An 18,197-nucleotide genomic window follows, 5' to 3' on the forward strand; every position below is an offset into this window, starting at 1 on the left:
TGGTCATACATCATCATGTGTGGTCATACATCATCATGTGTGGTACTGTGGTCATGCATCACGTGTGGTCATGCATCACGTGTGGCCATACATCATCACGTGTGGTCATACATCATCACATGTGGTCATACATCATCACATGTGGTCATACATCATCACATGTGGCCATACATCATGTGTGGAGCTGCATGGAGCACACTGGGTGCTGTGTGTTCAACTGTTTCTGTTTCAGCACATGTCTGTTTTCAGTCTACTAGTACTGTGACCTTTTTTCTTTCATCTTTTTTCCCCCTCCTTTTTTCCGATTTTTCTCCCATCCACTGTTAGTCGCTATGCCAATTCCCAACCCCCTTCCTGGTTGTTGCGCACTTTCCCCTACTGTTGGTCCGAGAGGCCGGAGACTGTCTCATGCTTTTCCTCCGACGCATGTGCAGCCAGCCGGTAGCCAGCCTGGCCGCGCAGATTCTCACTGGGAGAGTGTAACGTGTTGGAGGCCGCACTACCTCTCTCCAGATCCTACCCTCGTTGAGCAGGCGCCCCGACCGTACTGTAGGGGTCGCTGTCCACAACGCCCAGGACCCACCCGCCAGCTTTCCCCACCCCCTAATACTGCCAATTGTATTAGTGTGAACGGCCAGCCACGCTGGTGACAACGCCGGGAGCTGGATTCGAACACGCGAACCCAGCGTCTCCAGCGTTGGTGACTAACGCAATCTCCGCTACGCCACCTGACCGCCCTTCCTTTTTCTTTTCTTAACCCTTTCACTACCAAACGGTTAACCCTTTCACTGCGACAATACAGAAGGTTAACCCTTTCACTGCCACATGACGGAAGGTTAACCCTTTCACTACCACACTACAGACTGTTAACCGTCTGTAGTGTGGTAGTGAAAGGTTAACCTTCTGTCGTGTGGTAGTGAAAGGGTTCATGAGAGTAATTGATGCTGTAGTGGTGGAAGATGGATTCATTCAGTGATGCCACAGATTACTTGTAAAAAATTATCTGATTACTGATTACTCCTTTAAAAAGTAATTGAGTTACTTTACTGATTACTTGATTATCAAAGGAGTAACTAGGTTACCAAGTCGTCGTCCCTGCTGCTGCCACAACATAAGAGTGTTTATTTTCTTTTTTAATAATGCTTTATTGAAAGTGCATAATGTCATAAATCATGATTGGCTGCTCAGACAGGTCATCATGAGACGTCATCAGCCATCAGGCCATATAAGGTCACAGCTGTCCACTGCTCAGTGGTTCCCAAACTAAATAAAATAGAAAATGTATATAATATAATTTTAATTAAAAATTAAATTGTAAAGGGCGGTCGGATGGCGTAGCGGAGATTGCGCTTGTCACCAATGCAAGAGACTGCGGTCTCGACTCCCGAAGTCAGCATTGCCTGCGGCTTGGGCCGATCGTCATACTAACTCGTGTGGCTGAGTTAGCGGGAGGGAAGTCGAGGGTGGTAATCTGGCGTTGTGGCAGCAACGCCTACAGGTCGGGTCTGGGCGCCTGCTCAGCGAAAGGCAGGAAATGGTGAAGGCAGCGTGAGCTCTCACGCGTTACGCTTCACCGATGAGAGTCCTCGCTGCCAAGTGAAAAGAAAGCCACTGGCTGTCTCCACATGTGTCGGAGGAAGCGTGTGGTAGACTTCAGGGTTCCCTTGTACCGACCAGTAGGAGCAACATGCGCACAACAACCAGGTAGGGGAGGGGGGGAATTGGCATAACGACTAAAATTGGGATGGGTAGAAAAATTGAAAAATCAGGCTGAGAAAAGAGGATAACATTTTTTTTAAACAGTTGTGTAATATAAAACATGGTATTATAGTTTGTTATTCTTATGTGGCTGTGTGCGCGAGCGCACGTCCCATCTCTGGTCTAGCTGACTGTACCCCTGGCTCTCTTATCATCAGCATTATGAGATAGTAACTAAATAGTAACGCCACTTGGAAAAGTAACTAATCAGATTACTGGCTTGAAAAAAGTTAGATTACTATTTACTGAAAAAAGTTTATCAGATTAGAGTAACTAGTTACTGGCATCACTGGATTCATTGTAGCATCAAGGAAACCATAAAAGAAGGAAGGGTCATCACATCAGAATACCAGCGTTCTGGGCAGTCAGGTGGCGTAGAGGAGATTGCGTTCGTCACCAACACCGGAAACGCTGGATTCGCCTGTTCGAATCCAGCTCACAGCTCCGGCGTTGTCACCAGCTTGGCTGGCTGTTCACACTAATACAATTGGCTGTATTAGAGGGTGGGAAAGCTGGCGGGGTGGGTCCGGGTCGTTGTAAACAGCGACTCCTACAGTTCGGTCGGGGCGCCTGCTCAGCGCGGATAGGATCGGGGGGGTAGTGTGATCCTTCCACATGTTACACCCTCTCAGTGAGAGTCTGCGCTGCCAGGTGAAAAGAAGCGGTTGATTGGCTAGACGTGTGTCGGAGGAAGCACCCACTCGGAAGATAGCCTCCACTCTCCCAGACCGACTGTGGGGGGTAAGTGCCCAGCGACCAGGAAGGGGATTGGGAATTGGCATAACGACTAACATTGGGATGGGAGAAAATCGGAGGAAAAAGGAGGGGGAAAAAGATCAATAATTTAAAAAAAAATACCAGCGTTCTATGCTCTGCTCTGTGCTTTTGAAGCATGTATTAAAATTCTAAATATACCAGCTATCTGAGGAAATGTACGTCAACCTATATATCAAATGTTAGTTTGTTAACGATGCAACAAATTGCAGACTATTCTGACATCCGAGGTAATGACCTGTTTAAATGAACGAGGCGATGGTGATCCCATTTAACTCTTGTCAGCCGAAAGTGAAACGTTTCCACACTTGGCACCCATGTGCTCCTTGTGTAGCATAATGTTGTCACTGGGATTGACCTTTCAGCCCAGTCTGAGGTGGTGTTTTTGTTTTGTGCAGGAATACAGAAACCGTGTGTTCCACGACTTCAGAAATGGACTGTGCAGAAATCTGGTTTGCACCGGTGAGTTTCCATTTCGCACCCGTCCGTCTCAGAACGACCAAAGTTGGAAATGTGGTCAGGGAAGTGGAGCAGAGCCTCATTCTGTTTCTGAACCATTGCTCCACCAGATCTGTTCACCAGAGGTATCGACATCCAGGCCGTCAACGTTGTCATCAACTTTGACTTCCCCAAGAATGCGGAGACTTACCTTCATCGCATCGGCAGATCAGGTACAACCTGTTGATTTCCCCTCAGTGATCTGAAAGGGCTAGTTTCCGCATTCATGTTTAAATCTGTTTTGATTGTGACCGAGATTGCCAGTAGTAACACAGTAATTAAATCAGTCTATCTATAACTGGTGCTGCTCTGAATGCTGTGTTCAAAAAGTAGGCATGTGTCTGAATAACCTAACGTTCTTTTACTCACTCTCACTCGCTCTATCCATCTCTCTCACTTACTATCCCTCTCTCTCTGACTTACGATCACTCACTCGCTTGCTCTATCACTCCTCTCTTGCTCTCTTTATCCCTCACTATCCCTCACTCGCTTGCTCTATCCCTCACTCTATCCCTCACTCGCTTGCTCTCTATCCTCTCTCACACTCTATCCCTCTCTTTCTCGCATTTAGGGAGGTTTGGTCACCTGGGCTTGGCCATCAACCTGATCACCTCCGAGGATCGCTTCAACTTGAAGTCCATCGAAGACCAGCTGGTGACGGACATCAAGCCCATCCCAGGCAGCATCGACAAGAGCCTCTATGTGGCCGAGTTTCACTCCGGCAGCGGCGACTGTGAAGTGGAGGAGGTGGAGGAGAAGACGGGACGCCCCTAAAAGAGTGAGAAAGTGTTGGTGAGCCTCTCTCTGTGTCAGAGATGCTGTATATCTCTTGCTCTTTGCTTAGTTGACCATATTCACAATGTGGCTATTTTGCTCTTTATGTCATGCTCCTAGGTGATGGGGCTGGGCGACGAATCAAGTCGGCCCTACTAAGTGGGAACAGTGTGGAAAGATTCCCAACCTGATAATTACATAAGAGCAAAATGGCCGCCATGTGAATATGGTCAATGGGCAAGCGTTTCAATGGGTTGGTTTGCAATTAACCTCCGACACATTTCTCTGTGTACTTGTAGTCATCAGTCATTCATTCAATCTTTATTCCAACTCTAATTCATTGAGGGCAAGCCCTCATTTTCAATGATGTTGAGCGTACAAACTAAATAAATACAATAGACAATACTATGTACAATAAGTGCATGATGAGTAGGTCAGGTTGAGATGTCTGGAGTTGTAATGCGTGATGAGTAGGTCAGGTTGAGATGTCTGGAGTTGTAATGCGTGATGAGTAGCTCAGGTTGAGATGTCTGGAGTTGTAATGCGTGATGAGTAGCTCAGGTTGAGATGTCTGGAGTTGTAATGCGTGATGAGTAGCTCAGGTTGAGATGTCTGGAGTTGTAATGCGTGATGATGGGTCTATGAGCCGTCTTCCTAACCCCACTCTCCTCTTCCATCCAGGACACGCCAGGCTTCTGCACAAACATCTGCTCTTGAAACACAGGCTGCAGGCAACTCTTCAGCTTCACATTTCTCAACCTCAACTCTTCATTTTAGAGCCTGTCAAATGGATGCAAAGGATTTTTTTTTTTATAAATAAGATCTGCCTATAGATTCTTTTTGTCCATTGAGGAGGAAAAAGTCAAACCGTGTCGTTTTGCACCAAAACCAAATTAGCCGATCAATCCTGTGATCAAGATTTAGGCTTGTGTACATATAGGCTAGTTCCTATTTTTGGCATTTTAAAATTTTAATTTTTTCCAGATGGTTATCGTGCTAGAGCGTTATTCCCCACATGCCCATCTGTGAAGAGAGAAAAGATGAGAGCAGGGAACGCTGGCTTCTCTGAGAGAGACGGCAACGCAGGTGTCTATCGAAGCTGTTCTGAACCCGTCTGGATGTGTTCTTTTTTTAGACCATCATCATTGCCAGCAAGTGTATAAAAAAATGAAAGGGGGGAGGGTGGTCTCTTTTTAACATTACAGCGGTGCACGTCCACCAGCCGTCATCCTCCCCCCATTAACACTCTCACCGCTGTTGTCACTTAAGTGCCTTAATCACTCCCACATGCAATCTAATCCATTCATTAATCCCGTCCTGTCACTTCCTCACACGGCAGACGGGAGCACTAGCACAAATAAGAGAAATCGTATAGTAACATAGTAACCTGGGTTTATTCCGACATCCATTATGCAAGTAAAAGAAAGTGTTGTTGTGCACTCTCGTTACTGGCGAGTGTGTGTGCAGAAACGCAAGCTTCAACCGTCAAAACTACCATCCTGAAAGTGAATGGTTATTTAATGTGAACGGCGCAATAACAAAACGAAAAGGGCAGCTTTATTTAAATACAAGTGACTGTTTTCCTACTGTCACTAAATGATGAATAGTCATGTGTGGAGTAAATAAGCCCACCTAGAGACAGACAGGCCCCTGATCTATAGATACTGTGGATGGTACTGTAGCTTGGACTTTTAACACATCTCAGACTGTTCCGGAAGAGTTTAGATCACCCCCCAAGTCAAAGCTGCTTTCTAGCCTATCGCCAAGTGCGGTGTGTGTGAATGATTTAGTCGGAGGAAAATCTTGATTCACAGAACTGATTAGTTTAGATTTACCTGGTCATCATGGGTCCAATTTGTAAAGGGTTCATATAGGATGTTGTTGACTGATGGTGAGGCTGTTGGGTGGCCTGTCTTGGTGCAAAACATAATGGTTTGATTTCTTCTTCCATGTTCGTTTTAGTTTTTTTGCCCAACTTTGGGCCTGTCAAAGTGATATTGTGAAAATATGATTTTGTTTTGTTCAACCGGTAATTATATGGGGAAAGGCCTCTTTAAGTTGCACTTTTTTTTTTTTTTTTTCATCACAAATATTTCAAGTTTGTGAATGTATTTAGATGCCAATGTCTACTTTGAAGCCCAGTGGTGAATGCCAAGTTCTAAAACATTTTGACTCGTAATGTTATTTTTATTTTCAATTCCTGCAATCTCTTGTGTTCCTCGCCCTATCCACAAGAAGTCTTGGAGGGGTTTCCATATGGCACACAAAAGATGAGAACTGCATTGCGAACATCACTTGCAATGTTTTAGGATATAACTTAATTAGCAGGAGGGTACCTTTTCATTATACTTTACCCCCCCCCCCCCCAGCACAGCTATGTTTGCAACTGCAAGAATCTGAGGAACTTCTTTTCTTTTTTTGCGAGGGCCAGGTTCTATTTTGAAAGCGGAATTGTAGCATCTAAACACTGGCAGCTGTGACCTTTTTTCTTTTTGTCCCCCTTTTTAAAAAGAGCTTTGCTAATGATGAAAAAAAACAAAACGGAAAAAAAAGATATTTTTGCTTTTTAAAATTTATTTTTGACAACGCTTACAGCAGGTAGGGGGGGGGACACGGCAGAGGCTTTAGCGATAGGCTAAGGTGGGGGGGTGGGGGTGGGGGCTGGGGTTGCATAAGCCAAGTCTTTTATCAGGTGCTCTCAAGGGGCACCTTGAATATTTTCTTCTCTCTGGTACTTAAAAAGACTTTCAGGAGCACAGCGGAGCAAAGGCAATAGATTTGGATTTGAGGAAGAAAAAGTATCTATTGTTTAAGAATCTGTTTTGCCTCGTAAGTGCTGGAGAGAGAGCTAAGCTAGCTAGCTCGTACCAAGGAGAGTTTCTTGGAAGCGTGGAAGCACTGTGATCTTTCCGACTGTTAACTGTGTGATAGTTGAGGACGATCTAAAGTGCTGAGATTGTTTTGGGGGAGCTCACTCTAAAATCCACTAGGGCAATCTTTAATACGAGGTGTTCAGAATCATTTTTTGAGAAGAGAAAAAAATAATTGTAAATGATTCCTAGTTTACACAAGTCGTTTACGATTACAAAAAAAGAGAAAATAATTTGCTTCATGGTGGTGGAGATGGTTTTTTTTTTTTTTTATATTTTTCGTTTTTTTTATTTTATATATATACAGACTTTCAGGATTTACATTGAAGCAAAACCAAAAAAGTGGAATGTCATGTTATGGCATTTTTTGAGTGATGGGTATGAGAGAGAGAGTGTGTGTGCGTGCATGCATGAGATGTGGCTGAGTAAGTGTGAGATATGTAGTGATGTGAGAATGTTGAGTACATGCAGGAGATGTTGAGTGAGTGACAGTTTACATGCAGCTCTACCCAAGCCAACCAAAAATTAGTTGCGACTGTATGATTAACTGGCCATAATTATTTGCAAGAAAATCAATTGAGTTCTCAATAGGGTTCATTGGGTTAATTTGGGGTAACTATAGTCTGGTTATGTTTATGAGGTCAGGTAATTTTTGGGGAAAAGTTAATCCTATAGTGCTGCATGTAGACTGGGAGGGTTCTTGTTTGTGCTTACATGCACAGGTTTCTGTCTGTTAAATTTAAAGGTCTCATATTATACTCTTTTTTTCAACAAGTAAACATCTATTTGAATTTATTTTCTGAAAATACCACTCGGATTATGCACACACGAAACTCTGATCAAACTGTCAAAACTAGGCGTTGCAGATCCAATATGAATTGAGATCCAGCAATTGCATATCCTATTTCTAGGCTAGATTTTGTCAAACTATTTGAGTGAATCATTTAGGTGGAAAAGGAGTTTACGAGCAAGCCACCATCTTGAAGACTCGCAAGTCAAGGACCACCCATATGCAATGGGCGTATCTCGATGCTATGGAAGTCTAAACAGCTCGTTTTAAAGGCACAGTTTCTAAACACGGGCGGTGTGCAAAATCTGACATGGTTGGTTATCTTATAGTTTGTTTGTTAGGCCCATCGGAGACCAAAATGTATGTGCACAAGCACTGAAAAAGTTAAGTTTATTTCATAATATGTGACCTTTAAATATCATTCTATTTGTCTCATTACTTGGTCTCCTTTTGACCCGTAGAACAGGACCATAATGGAAGTTGTGCCGTGTGGACATGACACTAGCGGGAGGAAAGCTGGGGAGCAGAGCCCTTCTTTGACCAGTGGTCACCAAGGAGATGAATAGTAATGGAACTTTAGAATGTTGAACGCTGTGCTACAGTATAGCTGTCATCCACTTTTGTCCAGATGTATGTCTCGTCTCCATCCTGTGTCCAACTGTGTGCACTCCTGATTGTTTGAGTCAGGAGTGCTTGTGTGAGTGAGGGGGGGGGGGGGGGGGGGTTGTTGGTAAGATGTTTGGGGAAAAGTAACTGTTCAGAAGAAGGAAAAGAGAAAACATGATTGGGGGGGGGGGGGGGGGCGGGTTGGGATTGGGGTGTAATGCAGTTAATGGGATTGCTGCGTAAAGTTTGGGTGAGTGTTTACTGGTATAGATCTGTAACCAGTCAATGTGTAGATGGAATCGGAGTAGTCACTCTTGACCAGATGGTAGTGTGGGGGGGTGATACCAATGCCATAGGAGTCTCCCATGTCACTCCCGACGCAAACGTTACCATTTTCTTATTATGACCCAAAGCCGTAATCACTTTTCTTTTATTCCAGCTATACATGTATCTCTGTGTCGTCCTCTGTCCATATGTTGTCACTTTAGAGAACCTAATGCATGTTTTTTGAAAATCAAAATTCATTCGTTTTAAATCCCTGAAAGGCCAGATGGCTAACTGAGCAGGTCACGTAGAATGATGTCGCAGGCATCTCTGTGCTTTATTTTGAAGAAACATACAGAGCGACATCTGGGTAATTATTTTAGACCTTTTGAAAGTTACACGTGGAGGTGAATCGGAAAGCTTTACTTGCAGTTTCACTATTTAGCATTTACAGCTTTTAAATCGCGATGCCAGAATAACATGACAAGGCTCAGACAAGTTATATATATATATATATATATTTTTTAAGGTCATGTAGTAATTTCGTTAAAGGTGACAAAATGTATTGAACAACAATACAACTTTGTTATATGATTGATTTAAAAAAAACAAGAAAAGTGATCACAGGTGGAGTCAAAGGTGTGGGAAAATGGGTTCTTCTACTTCTACGGTACACCACCTCGCCCGCCCTCCCAGATCCTCACGGCCCTCCGATTCTATCTATATCCTTAATGGGGGGACTGTATTAAGTATGGCTGACCCTAATGTACCTCGCAACGCAAAGAGTCTTAAAGCATCCTCTCTTGCTGTTTAGCTTTACCAAAAATTAGACCTAATGTCGACTAATAAAAGACCATCTTTGATTATCGCTAACTAGCGTTGGTAGTTGACATAACGGCTCTAGTTTGGTAGCAAATGTTAAAGCTAATGCTTGCCAACAGCAAAGGACTTTTTTTTAAATAAGGAGGACTAATGACATTGTAAAAACATGGGGGGGGGGCAGCCAGCCAGCCATACTTCATACAATCCCCCATTGCAATAGTATTAATGGATGAATTGTCCAGTAGTTTTGCTGTTGCAATGTCAACTTTACATTGATCTAACAATTTGTAACTTTAATGCAAACTCACTTGTGATGCTAGGTGAGATTATAATGGTGTGCAGTGGTGGACTGTATTAAATATGGCTGACCCCATTAATGATGTCACTCAATCCTCCTAATCTACCCCACAATGCAAAGCATTTTAACACATCCCATTTTGCTGTTGGATAGCGTTAACGTTACCTACCAAAGATTTGAGCCAATGTCCGCTAACATGTTGGCACCAGCACCGTCTTTGATTAACACTAACAAGCGTTAGCCGTCACATTTGGTAGTTGACATAGCGACTCTAATGTTTGTTAGCAAATGTTGGCGCCAATGCTTGCCAACAACCGAAGAAGATGCTAGATACTTCGCATTGTGGGATAGATGGACATCAAACATGAGGGCAACTGCAATTAATACAGTCCCCCCGTTACCACCAGTATTCCCCTCCAACATGACAGAAATGATAAACCCTGTAGATTGGCTGTCAAAATTTACATTAATAATGACCCCGGTATACCTTTAAAAAAAATAACTAGGGATTTTCTTTTGTCAAAGGGTTCTTATTCAGTCCTAGTTCTGAAGATCAGAGATTGTCAAGTTTTATGGATCGACCTATCTCAAACTCCAGCCACATTTCTTTCTCTTTGCTTAAGCCACAGTTCAGTTGTGATTGGAGGATCAAGAACATGGGGCAGAGTTTGAGATGGAGTCTATTCAGTTGTCCTGTGCTCTCTGTAATTATTGTACCAAGGTTGGTAATGTTCCCCCCTCAAATGTCTGTTTTCAGACCCAAAACCATTGACTTGAATGACAAAGTCAAAAAGCCTCAATTCCTTCACTTGAACCAGGTAGTCAGTGAATGTGTGGAGTAGATCTCCTCGTCATAAAGGTCAATGGGTTTAAAAAATTGTTGATTGGCTGCTCATTAGAACTCAGAAATGTTATTTCACAGATACGTTTTTATTCCCTCAAGTCTATTGATGCAATGAATACAGAGATGCTTCCTCAACCTACTTTGACCACTCTGCCCTAAACTGTTCAAAAAAGATTAATGACATTGAAATAAATACAGGGGTCCTGAAATTCAATAAATTGACCTAAAATTAAAACTGCTGTCCTTATTTTGTGTGTATGTGTGTAGTTTACTATTGGACCAGAATATTTAGATTTTTCATAGGCTACACTCTGTAGTTTGAAACCTTCAAAGAATCATCCAAGTCTGTTAAGATCAGAGATATGATTTAAAGCCCATCTAGATAAATGTAGCGTACTGTATACATTCAAGACTGAGAATACGCTCTGATGAGCTGACTACACTGATCTTGCTGAGTAATGTAAGTTAGTACCCAATCCATTGTATATTTTGGTAATTGTTTGTTCTCTGAATCAATCAGGCTCTGTTCACCCTATAGGGTTTGACTTGAGCAGCCTGTGGTAATTAGTCCAATCACTCAGAGTCAAGGCCTGTGTTAAATACAGCTGCCTGTAGCTCACATTGCTCTAAGCCTGAGCTGACTACACTGTGATCTTGCTGAGTACTGTAAGTTAGTACCCAATCCATTGTATATTTTGGTAATTGTTTGTTCTCTGAATCAATCAGGCTCTGTTCACCCTATAGCGTTTGACTTGAGCAGCCTGTGGTAATTAGTCCAATCACTCAGAGACCAGCCCCCTACAGGTGTGGGACAATATTCTTTAGGGATTTAAGTGTAGTCTATCCAAGCGCCAGCAGAGCGCCGGCGACCGACAAAGACAGACAAAGACTTGGAGTTTTCCTGCTGGAGTTGGAGTTTTCCTGCTGGAGTTGTCCGAGGAGGCAACCGAGTGCATTAGAGCAGGGGTTCCCAAACTTTTCAGGCCGGGACCCAGAAAATAAGGCGTCAGAGCCGCGACCCAATGCACATCGTCAGGCTTTTTTTTTTTTTTTTGCCAGGCGACCGATTTTTTAAGCCAAATATCACTTCAATCCTATTAAGTTAGTTCAAGTTAGTTATTCATTTATATGTGCTATTTATGAGAGGGCTAACTTGTTGCAAAATAATAATAATAGCCTCATTAAAATACTATTGTTGCTTCGGTTGTTTTCAGCGTTTTATGTGCATAATCTGTTATTTAGTTTGAAATGTTCGTTGAAATAAGTAGATTTTTCGTTTTTGTTTATTTATTAAGTTAATATAAAACCATATAGTCACATTTTAGAATACATTAGAATAGAATTTTAGAATACAACTAGAAACACTCTCCTGGCCGCTTATTGCTTATTAACAGCGGAGGAGTGCTGCCGAGTGCTTCCGCGTTTCGGAGTTGGTTAAGGTTAGAAGGGTTAAGTTTAGGCGCTGTTAAGGAGCTGGTTAAGGTTAGCGTTTGTCTTAGAGAATGGCAATAGACAGCCTATTTCCGCACTGCCGCTCTCTCGCGCTGCCGCGGTCACATTGTCACATTCTTGCACTCCTCCGCTGTTAATAAGCAACACGCGTCCTGGCCTGCTTCTGAAGTTCAGTGGCCCAACAAACAAACATTTTTTTTTTTTTTTTTGGGAAATCATCTCGCGGCCCTCCCGTGGCTGCTCGCGGCCCACCTTTGGGTCGCGCCCCCGACTTTGGGAACCACTGCATTAGAGTATCTACTGCCCCTCACCTGCCCTCCTCCAGCAGGCCACTCTTTTGTACCTGCATTTTCTGGTCTTGCCTTGTTAGCTTGTCAACTAACTCGACCTACTGGTTTTAGCTCTTTAGCTAAACCTTAAATCGGCTTCATACACAGACATAGCCTTTAGCAGTTGATCCATAGTACTTCGTATTTTTATTTGTTCCTGCTCTACCTGGTGTAAGCATGGCTCTGTGTTCTGTCTGTCCCTCTCTCCTAGAAAGGTGTGTTCTGTCTGTCCCTCTCTCCTAGAAAGGTTAACTCGGTTAGAGAGTCGTGTCCTTGAACTTGAGTCAGGAAAACAGTCAGCTTTAGACGTCTCGGACACTATAGGCTTTTCTAAGGAGCCTCTAGTGAGGTCTTCTTGTCTGGAGAGTCCCAGACAGTGCTCAGGACAAGGTCTTTGCACCCATATACGGAGCGGCAGTGTAACCGCTCGGCCTCGGCCTCAACAGCACCTGTTCCGGTCCCAGTACGCAGCGGCCTCCACTGAAACCCCGTCTTCCCGTCCTTGTGATTGGCGACTCCATCACCCGGCATATTAAGCTAGGCAAGCCAGCCGAGATCAAATGTTTTGGGGGAGCCAGAGCTACCGACATTGAAGCCAACCTGAGATTTCTGGCGAATAGCATAGTCAAGGCAAAAGGTAACCCACATATCACACCCACTGAAGATAAATTCGACCATATTGTTATACACGTCGGAAATAATGACTGTAGGATGAAAGTCTCTGAGGTCACAAAGATCAACATAGTTAGGCTTTCTGACCTCGCCAGAAAGATGAGTCGGCATCGAGTAATCTTCTCTGGCCCCCTGCCTGTAAACCGGCATGATGATGAGTTCATGAGTAGGATAGCTTCTCTACACCGATGGCTGGAAAAATACTGTAAAGAACAGGGCTTAGGGTTTGTGGATAACTGGTCCTCTTTCTGGGGGCGCCCTGGCTTGCTGAGAAAGGACGGCGTGCATCCTAACATGCAAGGCGCCTCTCTCTTATCTCGCAATATAGACAAGATTATAGCTTCGGGCTGACAGCCACCCCACAAGCATGCCAGGGTGCAGGCTCTTAGCGAGCCTGCTAGTCATGCTAAACCGATGGAGCCTGCCAATCCTTATACCTTTCTTGCTCGGTCCCTCCTCCACCAGGCTCCCCACTTCTCTCCTATCTCTACCCTTAAACCGGTATACCCAATCAAAACTAGAATATCCCGTTACGCTCCGCTTTACCCAGCTCGTCCTTGTGCGATAAACCATGCCAACTTAATTGCGATTAAACCTACCCGCATGGCTGAAAACCGCGCTGCTATGTATACAGAGTGTGTGAAGGTTGGCCTTATCAACATCCGCTCTCTGCCAACCAAAGCTCTTTTGGTAAATGAACTGATAACAGACCATAGTCTCGACCTATTGGGCCTCACTGAGACATGGCTTAAACCTAATGACTTTCTGCCCTTAAACGAGGCATCACCCCCTAATTTTAGTAGCTCCCACATCGCACGCACCTCCAAGAAAGGAGGCGGAGTTGCTCTAATTTACGACTCTAAGCACAACTTTACATCCGACACAAACTGTACGTTTTCCTCGTTTGAGGTGCTCCTGTTGCGTCCCTCTCCACCCAACAGAAAGTGTGGCGGTCTGATTCCTACCTCCACTGCATCCTTTGTAATGGCTGTCCTATACCGCCCCCCAGGCCCTTACACCCTCTTCCTAGATGAATTTTCAACTTTCATCTCTGAGCTTATGCGCTCAGATAACATTTTAATTGTTGGTGATTTTAACATTCATTCCAACAAAACTCTAGATCCCCTAAATAAGGCTTTTACCGACATCATTGACTCTGTCGGTCTCATTCAAATCGTTGACCAACCCACTCACAGTGGTGGGAACACCCTTGACCTAGTCCTAGCCCGCGGTCTCACTGTGTCAAATTTGACCGTCTCCCCCTATGGTGGTCTGCTCTCTCAGACCACTACATCAAATTTCAAATTGATCTGACGGTTTCTCGCCCAGACAGTGTAGAATCCTACATAAGCCGTCGTATTAACGCCTCAACTGTCCCAACTCTAGTTAACTGCCTACCAGACACCCTCTCTCCCTTCCTCTCTTACTCTGGCCCCCTTGATCTCTTTACAGACAAACTTAATGCCGCCCTTCGTAGCACGCTCGACATTGTCGCTCCCCTTAAGCCTAAAATTAAACGTGCTCCGCAAAAACTAACTCCCTGGTTTACGGAGGAAACGCGCTCCTTTAAAAAGGCTTGTCGCAAACTTGAACATAAATGGCGTTCGACCAAACTCGAAGTATTCCGCCTCGCCTGGAATGATAGTTTACGTAACTACAAAAAGGCACTCTCACTTGCCAAAACCTCATATTTTTCCAGGCTCATAAATGAAAACAAAAACAACTCAAAGTTTCTGTTTGACACAGTTGCAAAACTTACGCAGAAACAACCAAGTGCCCTAAACCATGCGTTCTCGGCTAACGAATTCATGACATTTTTTACCAAGAAAATTGACCTCATTAGAGATGAAATTGTTGCTTTACTCAACAATCAGAGTCCCTCCCAACCTCTGACGGGCATTCCCCCTGACTTTGATTCCAGCCATACGCTATGCTTCCTTGAAAACGTCTCACTTAGTGCCCTCTCTAAACTGGTTGGCGCGGCTAAACCCTCAACCTGTCTGTTTGACCCTCTTCCAGCAACTCTCATCAAAAAACTCTTCCCAACTCTAGGCCCTGCCCTACTCAATATCTTCAACACCTTGTCTACTGGCATGGTGCCCCTGGCCTTTAAATCAGCCGTCATTAAACCACTACTTAAAAAACCGAACCTCGACCCTCTAATCTTGAAAAATTACAGACCTATCTCCAATCTTCCGTTCCTATCCAAAGTGTTAGAACGGATCGTTGCAACGCAACTTACTGACCATTTATCAAACAATAATCTTAATGAATCATTTCAATCTGGCTTTAGAGCCTTACACTCCACAGAAACGGCGGTTACCAAAGTCACAAATTACTTACTGCTCTCTCTTGACTCAAACCTCACTTCTGTGCTCTTATTGCTTGATCTCAGTGCAGCCTTTGACACTATCGATCACTCGATTCTTCTAGGTCGGCTTGAGAATCATGTTGGCATTCGGGGTCTCGCACTAGCTTGGTTTAAATCCTATTTAACTGATAGAACACACTGCGTGGTCTATAATGATTTAACATCTGAGACCCTCCCAGTGCAATGTGGTGTCCCACAAGGCTCTGTCCTGGGCCCTTTGCTATTTTCGATTTACATGCTACCCCTCGGCGATATCATACGCAAATTTGGCATAAACTTTCATTTTTACGCTGATGACACCCAATTATATATACCTATTAAGCCAAATGCTTCCTCCCAACTACAAAACCTTAAGGCCTGCTTGCTTGCCGTCAAAAAATGGATGTCGCAAAACGTTCTACTCCTTAATGCAGATAAAACTGAGATGTTAATTGTTGGCCCCCCAAACCACAGAGGCCTGTTTCAGGACATCTCCCTCAACTTTGATACCTGTCATGTATCCCAGAGCTCCACCATAAAAAACCTCTGAGTCATTTTTGATTCCTCCCTCATTTAATGCACATATAAAAAATGTCACAAATTGCATTCTTCCATCTTCGTAATATCGCAAAAATTCGCCCCATTTTAACATTTGAAACCCTGATTCATGCTTTTGTCTCATCACGTCTGGACTACTGTAATGCACTTTTTTCAGGCCTACCTAATTCAAGCATCAAAAATCTTCAACTCGTGCAAAATGCGGCTGCACGGATACTAACTAGAACTAGAAAATTTGATCACATCACACCAGTTTTGTCCGCCCTACACTGGCTTCCTATCCAAGCCCGATCTGACTTTAAAGTGCTACTCCTCACCTACAAAATTTTAAATGGGCTTGCACCGCTCTATCTATCCGATCTCATCTCCCGATACTCGCCCGCTCGTGCTTTGCGCTTACAAAATGCGGGGCTTCTATCGATCCCTAGGGTTAAAAAGAAATCCGCCGGCCACAGAGCCTTTGTCTACCGCGCTCCCTACCTGTGGAACAAATTACCTGCCGTCATCAGGGGCGCCTGCTCTGTCGAAGCTTTTAAATCCCTGCTTAAGACTCATCTTTTCTCTCTCTCCTTCAACCTACCTTGATCTCACCTGGTCGGGGACTGACCTTTAGATTAATCGGTCTAGTTTAGTTAGGGTACAGGGTACTACATGGCACTACAGGGTACTACATGGCACTACAGGGTACTACATGGCACTACATGGCACTACATGGTACTACAGGGCACTACAGGGTACTACATGGTACTACAGGGCACTACAGGGTACTACAGGGTACTACATGGCACTACAGGGTACTACAGGGTACTACATGGCACTACATGGTACTACATGGCACTACAGGGTACTACATGTCTGCTCTTTTGCAGCACCACAAACATGGGAACTCTCTAACTCTTCCCCCCCTTTTCCCTCCCCCCTCCCCCCCCCCCCCCATCTCTCTGAGTGCCCGTCTCCTAGCGCTGACTAAGGTGATGGATGCCTCGGGGTCTTGGCCAAGATTGCAGTGACTGCTCTACATGCACCTCCGAGGCCTTGAATCAGTTATTTACTGTCGTCTGTCCGTGGTCCTGTCAACTGATTAACAGTATTAACAGACTGTTAACAGATTAACAGTCAACGCGGTTTCATTGCTGGGTTAAGTACTTCTATTCTATTCACATAATATGCTTACTTCATATATCTACTCCATTCACATATATGCTTACCACTTGTATCTATTGCTATGTCCGCCCACTACAATCACATGAGCTGTCTAACGCCTGTCCCGTCTCCCTGTCCCCCTGTAATTTGCTGTCCTGGAGTGCTGACCGGAGTGTCGCACGTCCCGTGATGAAGGCCGGGAGGTTGCGACCCCCTCTGCGTGCCCCCCTGTCTCCGGAGGTCTCGTAGTGGTGACCCGAGTGCCGGATGTCCCGCGATGATGTCTGGGAGTTTGCTACCCTCTCTGCGCCGCCCCCCATCTCCCTGTCTCCGGCTGTCCCTGAGCAATGAGTGTTGAATGTCCCGTGACTAAGACGGGGAGGACGTGACCCTCTTTGTGCCGCCCCTGTGCCTCAAATAGATCCGCTATCGGCTCCATCTTTAATCTTTCAAAATGTTCAGTTGCTATCGCTATTAGCTCTATCTTTCAAAATGTTCAGTTGCTATTGCATGCACTCATCTGTGTTTCACTACACACATGAGTGCATGCTTACCAACTGTCCGTCTGCAACACTACTATCACCAACATCTAAGAAGGGAGATCCCCCCTTGAATGGCCCTTCTAAGGTTTCTCTCCTCCACACTGCCTGTGGAGCATTTTTCCCTTTTGTTAGGTTTTAGTGAGTTTTTCCTTACCTTCGCGTGGGGTATGTCTGGGAGTGCTTGCATTCTTTCATTTATTTGCATTTATCTTAAATTTTTTGGACCTTTATGGTGTTCTTGTTCTGTTCTTGACTTATTGTTATGTTTTCTTCTTGACTTGTTTAAAGAAGACCTGTACGGCCCATGGGGACATTAACGTGTGTTGTCGGGCCTTATAAATAAATTTGATTTGATGATTGATTTATCACGTTCACAAAAGTTGTGTATTTACAATTGCAAACACATAAAAAATGTACTTGCATGATTCTGAAGATTTGAGTTTTTAGTTAACTACTCGACAATGAGAAGCATGCAAGTTCTGAGAAGAGTTCAGATTTGTGGTAATGGCTCTGGATTTGTCAACACCAGTTTGGGACTACCTGGAGTCCTTAGAGTACGGCCATGTAGGGAATTTTGTCTTTTTGCTTTTCATGAAGAATCGTATGACTTTGGCCTGAGACTCAAAGTCAACTGACCTTCACAGTCGTTTTTCTTTACATTTTACCACACGAATACACTGCAACCAAGCAACCTTCATAGACCTCCACCAATCTGTAGCTTCGGAAGTTATTTGCCCTCCCCTGCCATCTCCTTTAGCCAATTGGTAATGAATGAAGCTGTGGCCAAACATGCAAACCACTCCCCTGGACTTTTCAGCACGAGTGTTCATGCTGGTTACATACGCAATGATTG

General features: G+C 44.2%; 1 protein-coding gene across 3 annotated transcripts in view; it reads left to right on the forward strand.

The window, feature by feature from the left end:
* The window catches only part of LOC311227093 (putative ATP-dependent RNA helicase ddx6), a 48,430-nt gene extending 42,459 nt beyond the window's left edge, over window positions 1–5,971 (forward strand). For 2 of the 3 annotated variants that reach the window (XM_084312627.1, XM_084312625.1), the window contains exons 10-13: window positions 2,931–2,994; window positions 3,102–3,203; window positions 3,602–3,822; window positions 4,486–5,971. In XM_084312627.1, the coding sequence (XP_084168753.1) occupies window positions 2,931–2,994; window positions 3,102–3,203; window positions 3,602–3,804 (369 nt within the window). In that variant the 3' untranslated portion in view covers window positions 3,805–3,822; window positions 4,486–5,971. The remainder of the gene's footprint in view (window positions 1–2,930; window positions 2,995–3,101; window positions 3,204–3,601; window positions 3,823–4,485) is intronic. The other variant, XM_084312626.1, reaches the window with a different exon arrangement.
* The last annotated feature ends 12,226 nt before the right edge of the window (window positions 5,972–18,197 follow it).

This window comes from Notolepis coatsorum, assembly GCF_963971535.1.
Source record: "Notolepis coatsorum genome assembly, chromosome: 4".
In the NCBI taxonomy this organism is placed as follows: domain Eukaryota; kingdom Metazoa; phylum Chordata; class Actinopteri; order Aulopiformes; family Paralepididae; genus Notolepis; species Notolepis coatsorum.